Below are 16,711 nucleotides of genomic sequence, written 5' to 3'. Positions count from 1 at the left end.
TAATCAGAGATGCCCTGCTTCACACAGGCTACATGAAGTGAGATACCACATTAATTTTAAGCACCAAGTACAAAAGTTTGATTTACACATTTCATTTAAAAGCAGCAGTAGAACAAATCAGAAGTACCCCTTCAATCTGAGATTAATAGTGTGATTTCAGTAAGAAATTTAAAATCTTTCCCCACAAATTAATTTCCCACAGAAAATCCATGCAATCCCAAATCAACTATATCATTTATGGTGAAACTGCATTGAATAGAATGCTCAAAAGATATGTTAAGTATTTACGAGAAAGCGAAGAGTGTTACATTTTGGCCTCCTACCTGTACTGTTTAGAGATATGCCAGGTCTTAAAAACTTTCCTGTTGAGTTTAATATTAGAATGAGTTGAAAAAAATTCAGAGAAAAACACAACTAAACATATAATATTGCATATGTACAAACCGCTGGATGATCTTTGCCCAAAGTCTTTTCACGGATAGCCAAGGCATCATTCAGGAGATTTGCTGCATCTTTGTATTTGTTCTGGTCTCTAAATTTTAGAGAGTCATAATTAATACTGGCGATTCAGAAAAAGTCATAAAAATGAAGCTGACTTAAATAATGGCCTAAAGTTGCTAGTACAAAATAAAAATAATTGATAATATATTCAGAAATCAAGAAGTAAAAACATGAAGCCTGTAACTGTAAAGTTGTTTGCTGGCTGAGGACTAGCATCTACTACTACTTTACACCGTACAATTTATACCTCTAGACTACCTGCAAGTGAGTAATCAAGACAAGTCCCCTCAATAGACACCAAAAAAAGGAAAAAGTATCAATCCCAACTTCATTGCCAAAGCAAAGGCGCAGGCAACAATGCAGTAATGTGTTTGACTTTTAAGTACAGGGAGACATACAAATATTGCAGGACCCTCTTGAGAGTTTTAATAAAAATCAGGGAATGGACAATAAATGGAATGGAAAATAAAAACAGTCAAAAAATGTTAGTCTGAACATTTAACAGGTTGTAGCCAAATATTATTTAACTGATAGATATCTATGTCAGTATACAAACCTGTACACCAAAGCAAGTATGTTCAACATCGTGGCAACATCAGGATGATCATGACCTGAAGTCTTCTCCAGATCTTCAAGAGCTTGTTTACAGAGAGGTACAGCAACCTCATATCTACCTTGGGAAGCATACTGGATAACAAGATTATGAAGGGTCCTTAATCTTGCTGGAATTTCATAGCCACCTTGTTGGGCAGCAGCTGCTGCACTGCTATGCTGCTGTTGAACTGAAAGAAATTCACAAGATCTCAAGTTGTTTAAAAGATGACTGTAACTAAAACATCTAAAGTTACTCCTCAATGACACAAAATGAGACTCGCTTTTATTTCTTCAATACAAAGCAGTATTTTTAGACAAAATACTTCACAGCAGTCATGCTGTCATGAAAAGCAACAGTGAAAATATGACCATTTACTCTTCGTATTCTGTCCAGTATTGTATTAATATTATTTTACACTCCTATTAGCTCAAAGGGCCAAATGTAATAAACCAATGAAGAAAGCAGGACACTATTTCAGCCAGCAAATCATTAACAACTCTCAAGATCATATCATAACTTTGCACTTAGAAATATTGACATTTCCCTATGGAAAGGAACATTATCATAGACAAGCCAAATACCTGCAGAAAAGCTCAAATGATTTGTCCTTCCTCCTTTACTCTCCTTCTCTAAGCATACAAATTCTTTTTGTTTCCCTTTGTCTGCTATACCAAGGAGTACTTCAGGTTGGCACATAAAGGATTAAAACACCCTGGATGCCACAAATAACAATTTCAAGAGAAAAGACACTGAGTCAAAGTCAGTGTCAACAGTCAGGTCTTACTTAATAACCCTCAGGGCTTGGCCACTCATTTTCCAGTAGCTCCTAACCTTTGGCTGTTGCAACACCCACCTTCCCATTCCTCCCAAAAATCTGCTACCCCTTTTCTCTTCATTTGGGAGATGTCTGGGAAGAGTGAGAAAATTCCCTCTTACTCATTTGCATTAAATTCTAGACAACAGAGGGTAAGGGCTCCCTCCAGCTGTGAGCCCGACTTTCTTCTCTGCTTTCTGTTAAGCACAAAATGCTCTCACAGCAGCTGGGAGCCTTTCTATGTCAGTGGAACTACACAATTCCAAGCCTACACCCACAATCACTGCCTACCACAGCACTGAAGCATTTCAGTATTTTTCCTGAAGGTCAAGGAAATTACTGACATTATAAAGTGAAATAAGGTAAAGGGACTATGCAGGTATATATGCAGCTTTGCCATTCAACTTTCCTGCTGCAAAATTCTAGGAAAGCAAGGATAAAACTCAGGAGAGAATTCACGGTCAACATTAACCTATTCTAAATTCTTCAAGTCCTCCTTCCATTGCTGGCTATGGATAGCATTACCATGCTATCAAGAATGTAGTGCATCTTGTGTATGTGCCCATAAAGGAAATTTGAAAATGCTGATTACAAACGTGGGACACTTCAGACATTTTTTGAGAAGTCATTTGTCTATTAAGAACCATTGTACTACTAGCACGCTCCATATACACTACAATATCAATACATTATATAGCATCAGCTTTACACCCATATGACAGAACATTTCACTAAGCGAGGCTTATCTATTAATGGCTTCTTTCAATCACACCACCAAATCTCTACCTTAAACTTCACTGCATATTCATCAGTCCTTCTGACCTGATGACAGTACTTCTAGAATGAGTAGTAAAACTAAGGAAGACAACCTTAGCGAAGGACAAAAGATTGTATGAGAAAGGCTTCATACTGAAACCTGCCCCAAAATGTTAAGTCAGATCATTAAAAAGGTCAGTAACAGAATTCACCATCTGGTCAGACCATCGAAGAACTTCAATGTTTCAGAATCCGCCTCAGTCACTTGGAACAAACCTTTTCCATTCTGAGGCCCACAGGAAAGAGACTGCGGGGCAAATCTGAACAGAAGCCAGTCCCAAGAACTTTGTAACAGCTAGTAAACACTCTTTAAAAACCTAAGCCCCAGTTCTATACACATCAATGTACAGAATGTGTATCAATGACTGGTTTCCTTATTTTAGCAGAAGCATTCACCACTGCTGCTGTGTCCCAGAGGACACTAAGCATGGATTCATTTTTGTAAAGAGCATCTTTATACTCTGCATTGCAGAAATACACTAACATTGTAATCTGAAGTGTACTTACTTCCTTGTCCTTGGTCATCTTCATCATTGGGAAATAAGTCATCCAAAGGCTCTTTGGTGGAATCCGTATCTTTATCCTCCTATAGAACAGCCCCAAACCCAAACAAATTGTTACGCTTAAATCTAAGGCATAAAGGGACAGTCCATTTAATCACCAAAAGGAAAACTCTACATCCAGAACTTGGTAATTGACAAGAATAACATTTCTCATGTAAGTTTTATGAAGGTCTTATGTTCAAATGTATTTACATACTCTGTCCCAAAACAATACAGGACACCTTCAGAAGAGCCAGGAATAGAAATCAGGTCTCCTAGATTTCAGTCTCAATTTAAGCACACAAGAACGCATCTGCTATTCTCACAGAGGCATTATACCTTATGAAAGTACCCAGTGAAGAGTGAGCGCTACTGAACACAGATTTGTCCACTGTACTTTTTCAGTTCTAAACAAAGTTATAGATGGGCAAGGAGGAGGAATAAAGAGACTTCCATTTCTGAGTACTCAACTTCTATACAAATAATAGGTTTTGCAGCTGTGATCTCTAAGGTTCAGAAAGGAAAAAAAACCTGCTTGGGAGTCATCTCCAATAGTCTCCATCCAGAATCATATTAACTTCTGCACAATCCATTAGTGTATACTGTTCTTAAACATCCAAAGATCATTCCAAATCCCACAATTATGTAAAATAAAGTAACAGATCATCCCTCAATCCTGTTTCTTAAATGTGAAATCTACACAGTATAAACAGTTGAAGTTCTCAGAAACATTAATCTCAGTAAGGAGAAGACCCAGGAGCAGAACACAATCCTATTTTTCTGGCTCTTCATCCAACACCTTTTCCACAAATGAGCAGACAACTGCTGCTGCTGGCATTCAAGTTCAGTGGTGGCAAAGTGGGTGTTCTGCAAAAACAGCAGATTGGTTGGACTAGATCTCAGATGGGAAGTTTGTAATTTTAAATGTGCTGATTCCACCCCCATACTGAGTATATACAATTGACTGTTTTCAACGGCTAACAACAGAGATTGTCCATATGTCCATAAAATGCTTTGCTTACTTTGACCCTATTTGCTAATTAAACTTCAAATAACGGTGCTATTTGGGCCATCTGCAGATTACAGTTCAACAGTTAGCACATCAAAATCCTAATATTCCCTCCTCCTACCCCTTTCCTAAACTGGCTTCACTGGAAGTATTCAGCTACAAATAAACACCAATTCATGAAATAGCACTGAAAAGTTCCGCATGCAATTGACCAAAACAACTCTCACTACTCATAATACGTTAGAAAGGATTTAGTTAAGCATGACTAACACACACGCATTTACAACCATTATGTTGCTAAAATAACTGGTTATGAAAACAGTTCTTTCCAAGACACAGCTGAGCAGGTCTGAACGCACAAAATGAGATCTTTCCCTATAGTGCTACCTAACTTAAGGAAACAAAATAAAAGGATACCAAGAAGGGCAAATAATTCAGAAGTCTTTTTAAGTGATAAATTACTTCTGAAAATTAAAATCGTATCCATTTTCTCTCTGAATCTAAGAACGTGTAACACAATGGGCTAGCTAAACACAACTGAAAACATGCAGATGATCACAAAGTCTGGCAGAAGGTCCTGAAAGGGGGTTCAGTAACATCCTATCTTAGTATGAATTCTCAACAGATATAACTAGACAAAACTTAACTATTTTTCTTGCTGTCAAAATAAGCCAAGTCCCTTATGTACTTAGGACCTCTAATATTTTACATTCCTCACTTATATAAACTGTTGAATTTACAAAAGGAATTTTTTTGTTTGGTTCAGGTTTCTTTTTTTTCAGCTAATATGATACTAAATATTTATGGATTTTGATTCTCATATGTATTTTACTATCTACACACAACAAAACATGTACTCTCTTAAAATAAAAATGAGCCGAACTCTCAGAATCTTCCTGCAAACTATGTGACACTGGTAGAAGGTAAGCATTTTAATGACAAGTTTATGTGACAGACAAATAAAACTATTCTAACTGTCATTTCTTGGTAAGCGGGCAGGTTACAACACATATGTAAATGTAAGGTGCTTTTCACTATACAGCTACTTACTGATGGTGAAATATCATCATCATATTTTTTTAATTGATTCATGAATTCTAGATGTTTCTTTTCTTCCTCCAGTTGGGCCACAGATTGCTCACTTTTCTGTAGTTTCTGTTGTGTATTGGCTAGTTCATCCCGTAGCCACTGATTTTCCTGGCATAGCCGGCGAACCTGAGCACGCAATTTCTGCTTCTCTGATTCCACTGCATTTAAGTGATTTGACAAGGCCATCATCACCTAAAAAGGAGAAGGTGTCACATGACATACTTTCTGTACAATGCAGTTCTGTATTTAACATAAGCTTTTTATTATTTAAAACCTATGTCAGCTGTGAAATCTGGTAAACATTCACACTTCTGTTTTTTATACATCTGGTTCTCACTTTTCCTCTAACATTTTTTACCATTTTTTCAGCCAGAATTAACCTAGAGGAACTCTTTACTAATGGTTGTTTTCCATGATGCTATCAGAAATCAAATTGTTTTAGAATTCCCTGAAGATTACATATAATCTTAAAATATATGAAAATTTTGAACTAGATTACTGAAACTGAAATCTTTGTTCCACTCCATGAAATGGAGCAGTGATACTTTTAACTTGAAGGAACACAAAAATAACTGAAGAACACAGAGCTCTAATTTAGCAGCTTTCAGACAAAAAAGGATTCATATACATGCTTACAATTCATAAGGATGAACACCTCAGCATAATGATAATACTTCAAAGGGACAATTATACTGCTGAGATCTAAATATGCAACTGAACACACAGTTTATGTAAGCACTTTATACATACATATCATAAGCTTGAGTGTGTAGACATTCACTGTATTTGAACAGTCACGTTACAGACAAAAAGTAGAACAGCCATAAAAGCAGCCTACTTGGATTGGGTTTTTTGCTAAACAAAGTTAAATGAAAAAGGAGCTTGTTAAGTGAAAGCCGAACAGTACATACAGAAGATATTCTCCCTTCTCTGTTTATATAACCTCCCACTGATACACGTAGAACAGCTGACAGCAGTCCCTTTACAGGAAGCACACCTTGTAAGAATGGGCCACTGGTGATAATACAAATCTTTTAGATGAGTTCAATATCCTCAAGTTATTAGCATTTTACCACCTCAATTTCATGTTTCTTTAAAACAAAGTTACCTTGAAGTGTTTTTAAACTAAGTATTTCATGTTAAACTAGTGTCCTTAACTGAAATTTCAGCTTTCAAAAAATACATCAAGCCTTTAGAAACCACTTTTTCCTATAAAGGCATGAAAACCTCCAGGTATAAATTCCTAATACCAGTCCAAATCTCCATACTTCGGCATCTACCTATTTACATATTCAAAATTGTCAATAATTTAAATTACTTGGACTAGTCAAACAGTGGCATTTGTAACATAAGAAAGTATGCACAAAAGAAATCAGTGATAATAGGGTCAGTATTCAAACACTGTACAAGCAACAATGGCAAACTAAACTCCTTTGTAATCTTACCCTCTAGAATTAACTGAAATAAAAGTTTGATTAGTTCCTTCAGCAAAGTCAGTTTCATTTTCATGGAAATAACACTTATGTCATCAGACCTACATTCACGTCACAAAAACATCCATAAAATATTTCCATATCTTAATTTAAATACTGCAAATAAAAAAAAAATTACATTGTTGCAACCCAAAATGCGCAGGAAGACCAGGCTTATCAGGTCTGAGAGTAATAGTTTGAAGCATAATTGCTTTCCTAACAAAAGCAGCAGTTGCAAATTTCTTGGCTTCTCAGTGCCACCGTTCACAAAACACCATGTGGGGCAAACAAGGCACCAACATCCACAACTGCGGCTGATGAAATCAGGTAAGAGTGAAGAAAAAGAACTAGCTTTTCAGAGTGCCAATACCATCTCAAAGTTCTGAGAGAGAAGTTACTCATTCACTCTTCTTCAGGCACCCATAAAGAGTAACTCGACTATTGCAATTGCATCCCATATATCTTCTGGTATTTTCTTCCAATACAAGGAACTGAAGTTCATATAATATACTAAGGCCTGACAGTCTGTACCACAGTGTCCAGGGCTTCTACATTCCCATGTCTGGTAACCTGTATTTGTTCATCATTCTCTCAGGCCTCAGTTCACCATGAACCAATGCACACAACACAACTTCCAGATCACCAAACAATAATAGCTCGATCCAGATAAGATGACTGATCACAGTTACACATCAATATAAAGCCTACTAATGTAAAGCTAACTCACTGGCGTTTTCAACTCATTTGCAAACACTCTGCCATTCTACACTTAACAACTGTGTCACATCACATTGTTTCAGGTTTTTGACCTAGTACAAAATACCCTAAAGTTGGACTGTAAATATAATCCTGACATCCTGACTAAATGCATCTTAACACTCTACTTCTGCAGACAATATCTTCATCAACTAAGATAGTTCACAGAAATCAGCTCAGAGTCCTTTCTTTAACACAACTGTGAAAGTTGTTCAGATTCTGTACTCAATTCGTAACCTCTAAAATGCTTTTAGATTCAACTTTGACTTAGTAAAACGTTCAGTAAACAGTAGAGATGCTCAATCTCCAGAAGCAGCATGAGCTACTATAAAGAATCTCATAATGGAATATAAACATGAATTTAAGGTTAGGCACAGCTCAAAGGTTGGGGCAAGTTATTTGTCTGTGTGTGAGACCTCCCCATGCAATAATTTAGAGTTAAAATGCAAACGCTCAGCTCTTGAGCTGCTCAAAAACTGCCTATCTAATGCCATGGAAAAGGCTAAATACAAAATAGCAACTGTCTCACTGAAGCAGCGAGGAGCTCAGTTATGAGCTTCAGTGCTTTAACACTGAATGTGTAATTAGTTCTGCAACACAGCAAGACAGTATCTACCTCTTAGTCACAGCAGTCTTTTTCCTTAATATACAATAGCAACATAAATGTCCCAGCACATTTCTAATATTTAGTAAGGTAAATGGAAGACCTCAGAGTCTGAAACGCTTTATTTCTACTGCAATTTTACCTGTGCTTCACTAAGGCCAAGCTCCAGCATTTCCAGTGACTTTCGAATCATGTTTGATTTTTCTTCAACCAGATTAGTCTCATCATCTTTCTTCAAACATTTCAGTGTTTCAAGTAAGCTCTGTAAAATTGAATTGTGTTCATTCTTCAGTGCCTCTAGTCCATTAATCACTTGCTTAGTTTTGGCAATGATTTCATCTTGAGTAAGCTTCTCCAACTTCTCTTCCTTTAAATACACCATTGTGGACATGTTTTCATACATTCTGAAATGGAAGAGTACACTAGTTAATCCAAAAGTAAAAATAAAATAAGCTGAATAAAGTTTTCCTTTAAGAAGTCATTACAACATATGAATCTGAAATGTATTTGCAGAATGTAATTGTATTTTTGCAAAAATTTTACAGCGTTTTAAGTCCTAGGTTTGAACAGTGCTTCAAGTTTTCCAGTTTCTATTTCCAGATTTAATATTAACAATAATTCATAAGCCAAACAGGAACAGAAAAAAAAATATACTACAACACAGCAGAAGAATTTCTGATGAACATTGAAAACAGGGCTGCATCTCCAAGATTCTAGTTTGTGCAAAAGCAAAGTAGCTGGTGTAAAAAGACATACTGGAATAAATACAGCTACGTGTAGATGCCACTGATATACACCTATCTTCATAAATATCCACAAAACAGAGCTTGAAGAATTTGAAGAAATACCATCCAACACTTTAAAAGCGTTCATCGTAAGAAAAATTACCCTTTTCCAGTAAGAAGGGAACACCACCTTCATCCTTTTCCAAGGGCTAGAAAAGCTATTATCACTACGTATTTTGAAAATAACAACTACCCCCTAAGATTACGTTACATTCGTTATTGTAACTCTACAGTTACATATAGACATTCAATTGCCTACAGGCCTAGATGCAGCTGTTCTGAAGAAGTTGCAACAGCTGTCTCATGCTGGGAAAAATGGCTTGTATAGCACAATTCTTGCAAGAAACACTCTACTGTGCTATTTTGTCCATACCTCATGCACTACATTAAGGCTAGCAAATTTCAGAATGTTTCTAAACACCTTTACCAAACGCAAATGAAGATCAAAAAGAATTTAGCAATTCAGGTATCTGTACTATCACACATGCTATAACTGAACTGACAAACAAGTATAACAATGTAAAAAATACAAATAGAAGACACAGAAATCACTTGACCCTTTTTAAACTTCACCAGAAAAATGTTCTATAGCAAAAACAATTGAGGAATTGCTCCTTTATATTTAAAAGATTTATATCTTTGAGCGAACCAGGAAGTATAAATTAGAATAAAGTAGGAAAGGTTTCTCAAAAGCAATAAATTAGCACATCTATATGAAGCCACTTGGGGAAAGGTCTGATTAACATTTAAAATGAATTAGCTAAACTGTATTAAAACTTTGTACAGAAACAAGTCTAGTTTTAGCAGAAAGCAAAAAAAAATTACCATCACTTACATCTTGAGTAAGAGTGCTATAAGGAACATGCATATATGCAACACTTCATGAGAAGAGCCAAAGAATGTGCTCTTACACTTTTGTATTACATTAAAAAAAAAAGTTGCACTTTCTGTTTATATACACTCAAATTACCCTCTCTTTTATGATCTCCTGCAACACATCACCTAAAAGGCATACCTATCTGTCACAAAAGTGCTGTACACTATATTGGTTTATTTTTTAATAATCTATTGTCTGAAAACACAGATAATTTGGGGAAACAGTGGATTTGGCTTTACCACTGTTTAATACAAGAACTGTATATTCACAAATACATGTAACACAGAGCATATGCATCTGTATAAAACATCTAACCTATAATGGCATAAGAAATCAACTCACCAAAACCTGATGAGCAGAATGATATTTACATATTTCCCATTTATGACCTGAGAACTATTACCCACAATTTTAAAATAACATTTTTAAAGCACATACTCTCTAAAACTGTGTGAGTCAAATTTGTAAATAAATGCTTATAACACGTACAGTCATATAAGAAATTGTTACGGATTATGCTAAATTCAGCATACAACTCAACCCTAATTACCGTCAGCATGCTTTCATGCCTTCAACTAGCAATTTCCATCCTGAATGCAAAGAACTGAACCTTTGATCATAAGGAAATAAAACCAGCAGAAGACATCTAATGAATAGGGGCTTCCATTTTGTATTAGAGAAGTTCTGAGAAATACGATTTTTAAATACCTAGAGTTTTTCTCCAACATTCTAGGTTAAGTACATGATCATTTGTCTGTCTTACATGAACAGTAGTATCAATTCCTTCTGCGTGCTTCAGTCTTTTATTGTCATTCTACACCGAAGATTGAAGGCAGGTGTGTGCACGTATGTATGTAGCACATGTATAGATGCAGTTTAAAAAAAACGGCACATTTTAACCCCTTATTTAGTAGAAAGTAAATGAATTCTAGGTGAATACAGACAAATTAGCAGCCATTCACTGTTACAAAAATAATACACAAAACCAAGAAAGTAACTACTAAAATCTACATTAGGCATTGCAATGGTCAAGCTTTCATGCAAAAAGAATAAAGGAGCCTGGAAAGTACCTATCCAACATGAAATCCAGCCAAAAGACACATCTGTGTGCACAGTTACATCTACGGTGTGATACTGACACTGATTTATTACTTTAAGGAAAAATGGTTGTCAGATCATAGACAGAATCAGGCACATAGCTCTGGTTGAACACACTAAGCGTGCACTTAAGGAAGGGAAAGCTGGCACAGAAGCTCTGGAAGAAAGGAAAAGCAGGTTTAAACCCAATGGGGCAAAAATATACTTAAAGCCCACCAGAGCAGTAAACCTGCTTTACAAATACACGCTTCTTGTCTCAATCTGGTGGGCCAGATTTTTAGCCACCTCATTCTAAACCAAAAGTAGCCATAAGCTTTCACTGCCTCAGAGCTACCAGTACAAGCAACTGTACCAGAGCTGGTGTCCAGTGAAAAGGCTACAAGACAGACTGATCTGAAGGTCCACGCAGCCTGGGAGAGGGATTCTCAAGTGTCCTCCTGTGAAAATTGTTTAGCATCCTAATCTCTCCCACCAACAGGAAAGGAATGAATGTTTCTGCATAGGTTTTGTCTGTTTAAATGATCTCTGTGCAAAACGCTACCAAAAAATTGGACAATGTTGTTTGGAGTTTTATAGGTTGTGCTTGGGAGAATAATTTAGAAAGCGGGAGGACAGCATGATAAATTACGTGTTTGTTATCAGATCTGATTCTTTGAAGGAGTAAGATTAATAAATAAATGTCTAATGTCTTTTTAAGAGTAGTATGGAGGTGTGGTGCTGTTTCCATCATTTTTTTTACAAATGTTTTACAAAAGGGTATTACCTACTCATCAAACAAGACCATATTTGAATACATAATCATACAACTAGTTTTCCATACCCTGAGGCAGCAAATCCCATACAGGAAGCAAAAAAGTTAAATTTGTATGCAGGAAGTAGGCATGCATGTATACAGAGGAAAAGAGACAAAATCTACCATGCCTTTCTATTGTAGCTTTTCAAAAAAGTTAATTCTTTCTTCCTCTATTTTTTCCCCACAGAAAAAAAAAAAAAGGGGCATAGTCAAAGGCTTCTTAAGCCTCCACTGCACTTCAAATTTTACCTGTTATAGAGCAGGAATTCTAGACTCAAATATTAATTTCTAATTCAGTGTACAATTGAAAACAAAAAAAAAAATTAAATGTACAAAGGCTTAGTTGGAAAACAGAATTCTGGATGAGAAGAAAAAAACCAAAATGCAATGCAGCCAGAGTTACAGACTAGCCATCTGGCTTAAGCAATTTACATATCGTATTAAATATGTGCCTGTGTAGATCTTGAGTATTTACCTTCCTGGTTTACTTACCACAACACAGACTATGCTAAAGTACTTTCCAACACTAAAAAAAAAAAATCAAGCAATTTTCTTCAAACATAAAAAAAAATTAATGAACTTGGACAGATCAACATAAAAAAGCCCTACAATGACAACAGCTAAAGAGAGTTTTGAGTTTTGCAAAATTTTGTAACGTGCACTCCAATCAAAGAAATGGATTGGGAATAGCAGGAATCTGAACTAAAGAAAGCATAAGGAACATAAAGCCAAGTCAAGTAACCTCTGGTATAATCTCATATACAAACAACTTACGTGGCTGTATCTTTAGGTATTTTGTTATTCATAAAACTTTCAAACCAATTGCACTAGTAATGCTGACAAGCACAGTTTGTGCATAAATTCTCATACGGGCATAACACACATCACAGCTAGCTACTTAAGATCCTCAACTCATATATTTAAGGATCTCTCAAACATAAATAGCTTTTCCTACTCAGCTGCTTAAAAAAAAAAGTGTCATTTCCCTGCAGATCACCTCAAAGAATTCTTCAACCAGAACACAAAACCGTATGAATCCTTTGCATAGGAACACTAATAAAGAAAGAACATTTTTCTAAGAAACCCAGAAGATACTTTTTTTTCCTCTTTACTAAAGATTAGCCCAGGTCCTAAACACAAATATAAAAACAAAAAAATAAAATGGTTCTAGTTTTTATTTTGATTTTCTTGCTATGTACCTCTAAGAATTCCCTTTCTCAGTATTGACGTTTTCATTACTTGTCAGCTTTCAAGTACTAAAACCTTGGAAGATAATCTTTTAGCATCTCTAGTGTCTGATCATTATAGTTTTAAAATACAATCTGAAATACAATAAAATAAAAGTTACAAAAATAAATCCCAAAGTCCGTAAACTGCTGTGACAAGCCAAATTCTTCCTAAACTCTTTCCTCTGAATATTAGTTAGCAGGTAGGATAGCTGAAAATTGCAGAATAAAGTGTCTGCATACAAGAGAGAGTAAATCATCTTCCTAACATAAAAGCTACTACAAGACTGGCCCAAGCCGTACCTATGGGTCCTGTCATCTACAAGTACAATACCAATTCCACAAAGATATAGCATGTACTCATTTGAGGGGTTTGTATCTCCAATATGTACCTATCAGTTCACTGTTCTGTAACAATAATCAGTCTATTCAGACCTTTTAACCCTAATTTCACTCTTAGTTCCTCCTTAATGAAATGGCAAGACTCAGCATCCTACATCTGGCATGCACCCGTTTCATTTTGTATTAGCTGCAAATTACAAGTCATTAATTCTGGGCTCAGACCAACAACACATCTCATTACACACGGAACACACCATCTTGAAATACTACGAGCAGCTTTAACTGCTAATCTTCGTGATGTGGAAAACTACCTTCTCAAACAATCCGCACAAGTCACAGGCCATCCAAGCACAAAAAGAAAGCCACCAACAAAGGCAAGAGATGAAAAACTGTCTGCGAGGGACACCAGTAGTATGTCAGACACTACCTTAACCGCACCCCTTCCTAACAAGGCAGCTCGGCAACACACGAGTCAGAAATGGCAAGGATGAATCACCCACTGATGTCTTTCATATACTTAGGTATTTGTAAACGGACTCACACAAGAAACACTCCAGTCTGAATGTATTGCTGTTATGGTTTACAGTCAGAAGTCTCCAAACCTGAAAGAACAATGGTTACTTACATGTTTTTAAAAATCTAAAATGTTAATTTCTCTTTCTCTGTGAGGCTATTTCTGCTATCACAATTCATATTGCCATACATATGAAAATTTATAATCTTTCTCTTTTTGTTTGACTTGCCCTCCTTTTAAGTAATTAAAAGGATCCCTTACACTCAGGAATTTCATTCCACTGAGTATGTCTAGCTCCACAAAAGAAACAGAGTAGCTTTTCCTTCTTGACATATTCAGGACTATAGCTGAACTGCCAATGCTATCTATCACTCTTTTCATCAATCTATATTTGAATCCACACACGAGCCTCTACGGAATAAAAAAATCTTGGACTCCACCTGCAAACAGTGTCCTGCTGGAGGTCAGACTCAAGGTACGCTCGCTGACCCAGTTCTATAAACAGAATACGGCTGCACTTCTGTACTGCCTCAGGTTTCCAAATACATGATGTCAGAAAGACTCTTTACAATTCAGTGCCCATGGACACAATCTACCTTAAAAATAACTCAGTGAGGACAATTAGCAGCACATACTGGAAGCTGTAGAAGTTTAGCATTTATAAAGGTAAATGCACTAATTTCTGAAGAAATGCACAACAAGCATAGAACAGCTTGACTAAAATGTCTAAATGCCAAAAAACTTGAATACTGGCAGAGATTTCCACTGGACTAACGTGGCTGTTGCTTTTCTGTTGAGAGTAGGTGCAGCCTACTCTCCACACCGCATCAGCGGGAAGAGGCTGCACAACCACGTGTTCTACCCCGACATTACAACAGCATCCACCTCTGAAAACAACTGCATCAGACTCCAGAAAACTCCAGTGGCTATCAGTAACCCCACCCACTGCATTAAATTATGTTTAAGTGAAGAGGATTATGTACTTTTTTAGCTGAAGAACACAGCCACTGTACATTTGCCTTGATAAACGTTGGAATCTTTTAATGTCACAGCCTGCTATTAAAAAAAAAAAAGCACACCTTTCAGGGGAAAGCTTTAGATTCTTTGGAAAACTAAAAAGTTAAGGAGAAAAGCGGGCTAACAAACTATTGTTTGCTAATAAAAGATATTACAGCAAAAATAACCCCTATAAAACCTGTAGCAAGGGTGAGGCTAACAATTCGCTTTGAGAAAGCACAAGCTAAGATCTGCACTGCTGAGAAAGCACAGGCTATGAAGATATGCACTGCTGTGGGGTCCTTTTTTTAGATTTCTATAGCACACAGCATAACCACTAATGAAGCGCATACTGTTTCTCAGCAATCATATCTGCATGCTTCTAAGGAACAATCTTATACACTACTGTGAAACAGAAAGTTTTGCACATTTCAAGGATAACTGACAAGTGTTAAGAGTATTTTCAACCCTCCTTCTTTTGTAGCAAGTGAACTATTTTCATTAAAATTATGACTTCCTGATGAAACAGTCAATTCAGTAAAAAAACTCTACAGTATAGAAATATTCAGTGGCTTAAAAACGTCCTGTAACTACACAGATTATTTTTCCTCTTAAATAAAAGGCTATTATGGTGTCAATCCCTTGACAGTACTCGACTGAATAAACACAAGCTACCAGCTAGCATTTCAATTATCATGATACAGTCAAATCTGTATCCTTTTAACTGCAGACAATCCAGATGACCTGCCAATCTAACAAATCTCTTTTTGATTCAATCATATCTGGAATTCCATAACGCTGCTGCAGACCACGGCCAAATTCCACCTTCCTCTTCCTGCTCACATAGTGCAGTAGACACAGAGACCCTCAGATGATATGGCTACCCCCCAGACACATTATTATGCCTGCTCCCATTATTTATGTAAAAGGAATCAAGGGAAATTATCCTCTTTCTGGCATACTTCACCCACTACATTTTACCTTTCTGAAGTCCTAAGAATAGATAGTGATTAAAACACAGAATAGCAACATATGCTAAGATCACTGTGGATTATTCCTCCTCTGAAAAGTGGCATCTGTTTAGATCCTACAATCAGTCTGCACGTATCATAAGCGTGTTAAGAGAAAAATTTATTCTCTGTATACATTCCCAAGCTCTTCTAGCATCTTGGGTTTCAAATGAAGCTGGATGGAAATAAGATCCTTCTATGCATTTGTTATCACATCAAAGATTACTCTTTGTCAAAGCTGAAGCAAGTGCAAAAGAAATCTGACAGGCGTGTGTCTAAGGCAGTTTAGTAGACCCAGTCAAGATTTTAAAGGAACTACACTAAAAGCTGTACTTTCACAAAGATATCTGTTTATTAAATCTTTGTTAATCGAGGTTACTATCATTATTACAGATTGGTAGTACATACATACTTCCTTACTCTAAATCTAAACCAGTATACTTAGCAAATATCCTCAGACCTGTGGCAAGATCAAAACTGTGTTCTTTTCCAGAATAATAAAACTGAATACAAACCTCTGCTGCTGTTTGGTAGTCTTGGGCAAAGAGCTCTAATGCCAATCTGTTCATTTTAGTTATGTCGATGCAATTTCTGCAGACGGACAGACTGCAAATCGCAAAGTCTCCTGCCCCTTGGAGCAAGGGAGTTGTCTCTTCTGTACTACTGCTGTGTCAACAGCAAACAGTGTCTGTTGATCTTCAAAGCCAGCACTTCCTTCATTTCCTGTCAGCACTAATAAACACTTCCAAGCAGCCGCCAACGGACCCCAAGAAATCAGAGCATTTTGCCTGTTCACTAGAACCCTGACACAACATACCAGTCTGGGCTGCACAGGATTTGCCTAGTGCTTATGACCACAAAGCACACTTCAC

The 16,711-nt window shown here is 36.5% G+C and overlaps 1 protein-coding gene across 8 annotated transcripts in view; it reads right to left on the bottom strand.

The window, feature by feature from the left end:
* The window catches only part of LOC130152705 (kinesin light chain 1), a 71,755-nt gene that overhangs the window by 21,915 nt on the left and 33,129 nt on the right, over window positions 1-16,711 (bottom strand). For all 8 annotated transcript variants that reach the window (XM_056346688.1, XM_056346689.1, XM_056346691.1 and 5 more), the window contains 5 exons: window positions 8,341-8,602; window positions 5,328-5,558; window positions 3,234-3,312; window positions 1,058-1,283; window positions 445-532 (listed from right to left, as the gene is read on the bottom strand). In XM_056346688.1, coding sequence (XP_056202663.1) covers window positions 445-532; window positions 1,058-1,283; window positions 3,234-3,312; window positions 5,328-5,558; window positions 8,341-8,602 — 886 coding nt within the window. The remainder of the gene's footprint in view (window positions 1-444; window positions 533-1,057; window positions 1,284-3,233; window positions 3,313-5,327; window positions 5,559-8,340; window positions 8,603-16,711) is intronic.

Source organism: Falco biarmicus, chromosome 7 (assembly GCF_023638135.1).
Source record: "Falco biarmicus isolate bFalBia1 chromosome 7, bFalBia1.pri, whole genome shotgun sequence".
NCBI classification, from domain to species: Eukaryota; Metazoa; Chordata; class Aves; order Falconiformes; family Falconidae; genus Falco; species Falco biarmicus.
This window is presented reverse-complemented; position numbering and strand designations above follow the sequence as displayed.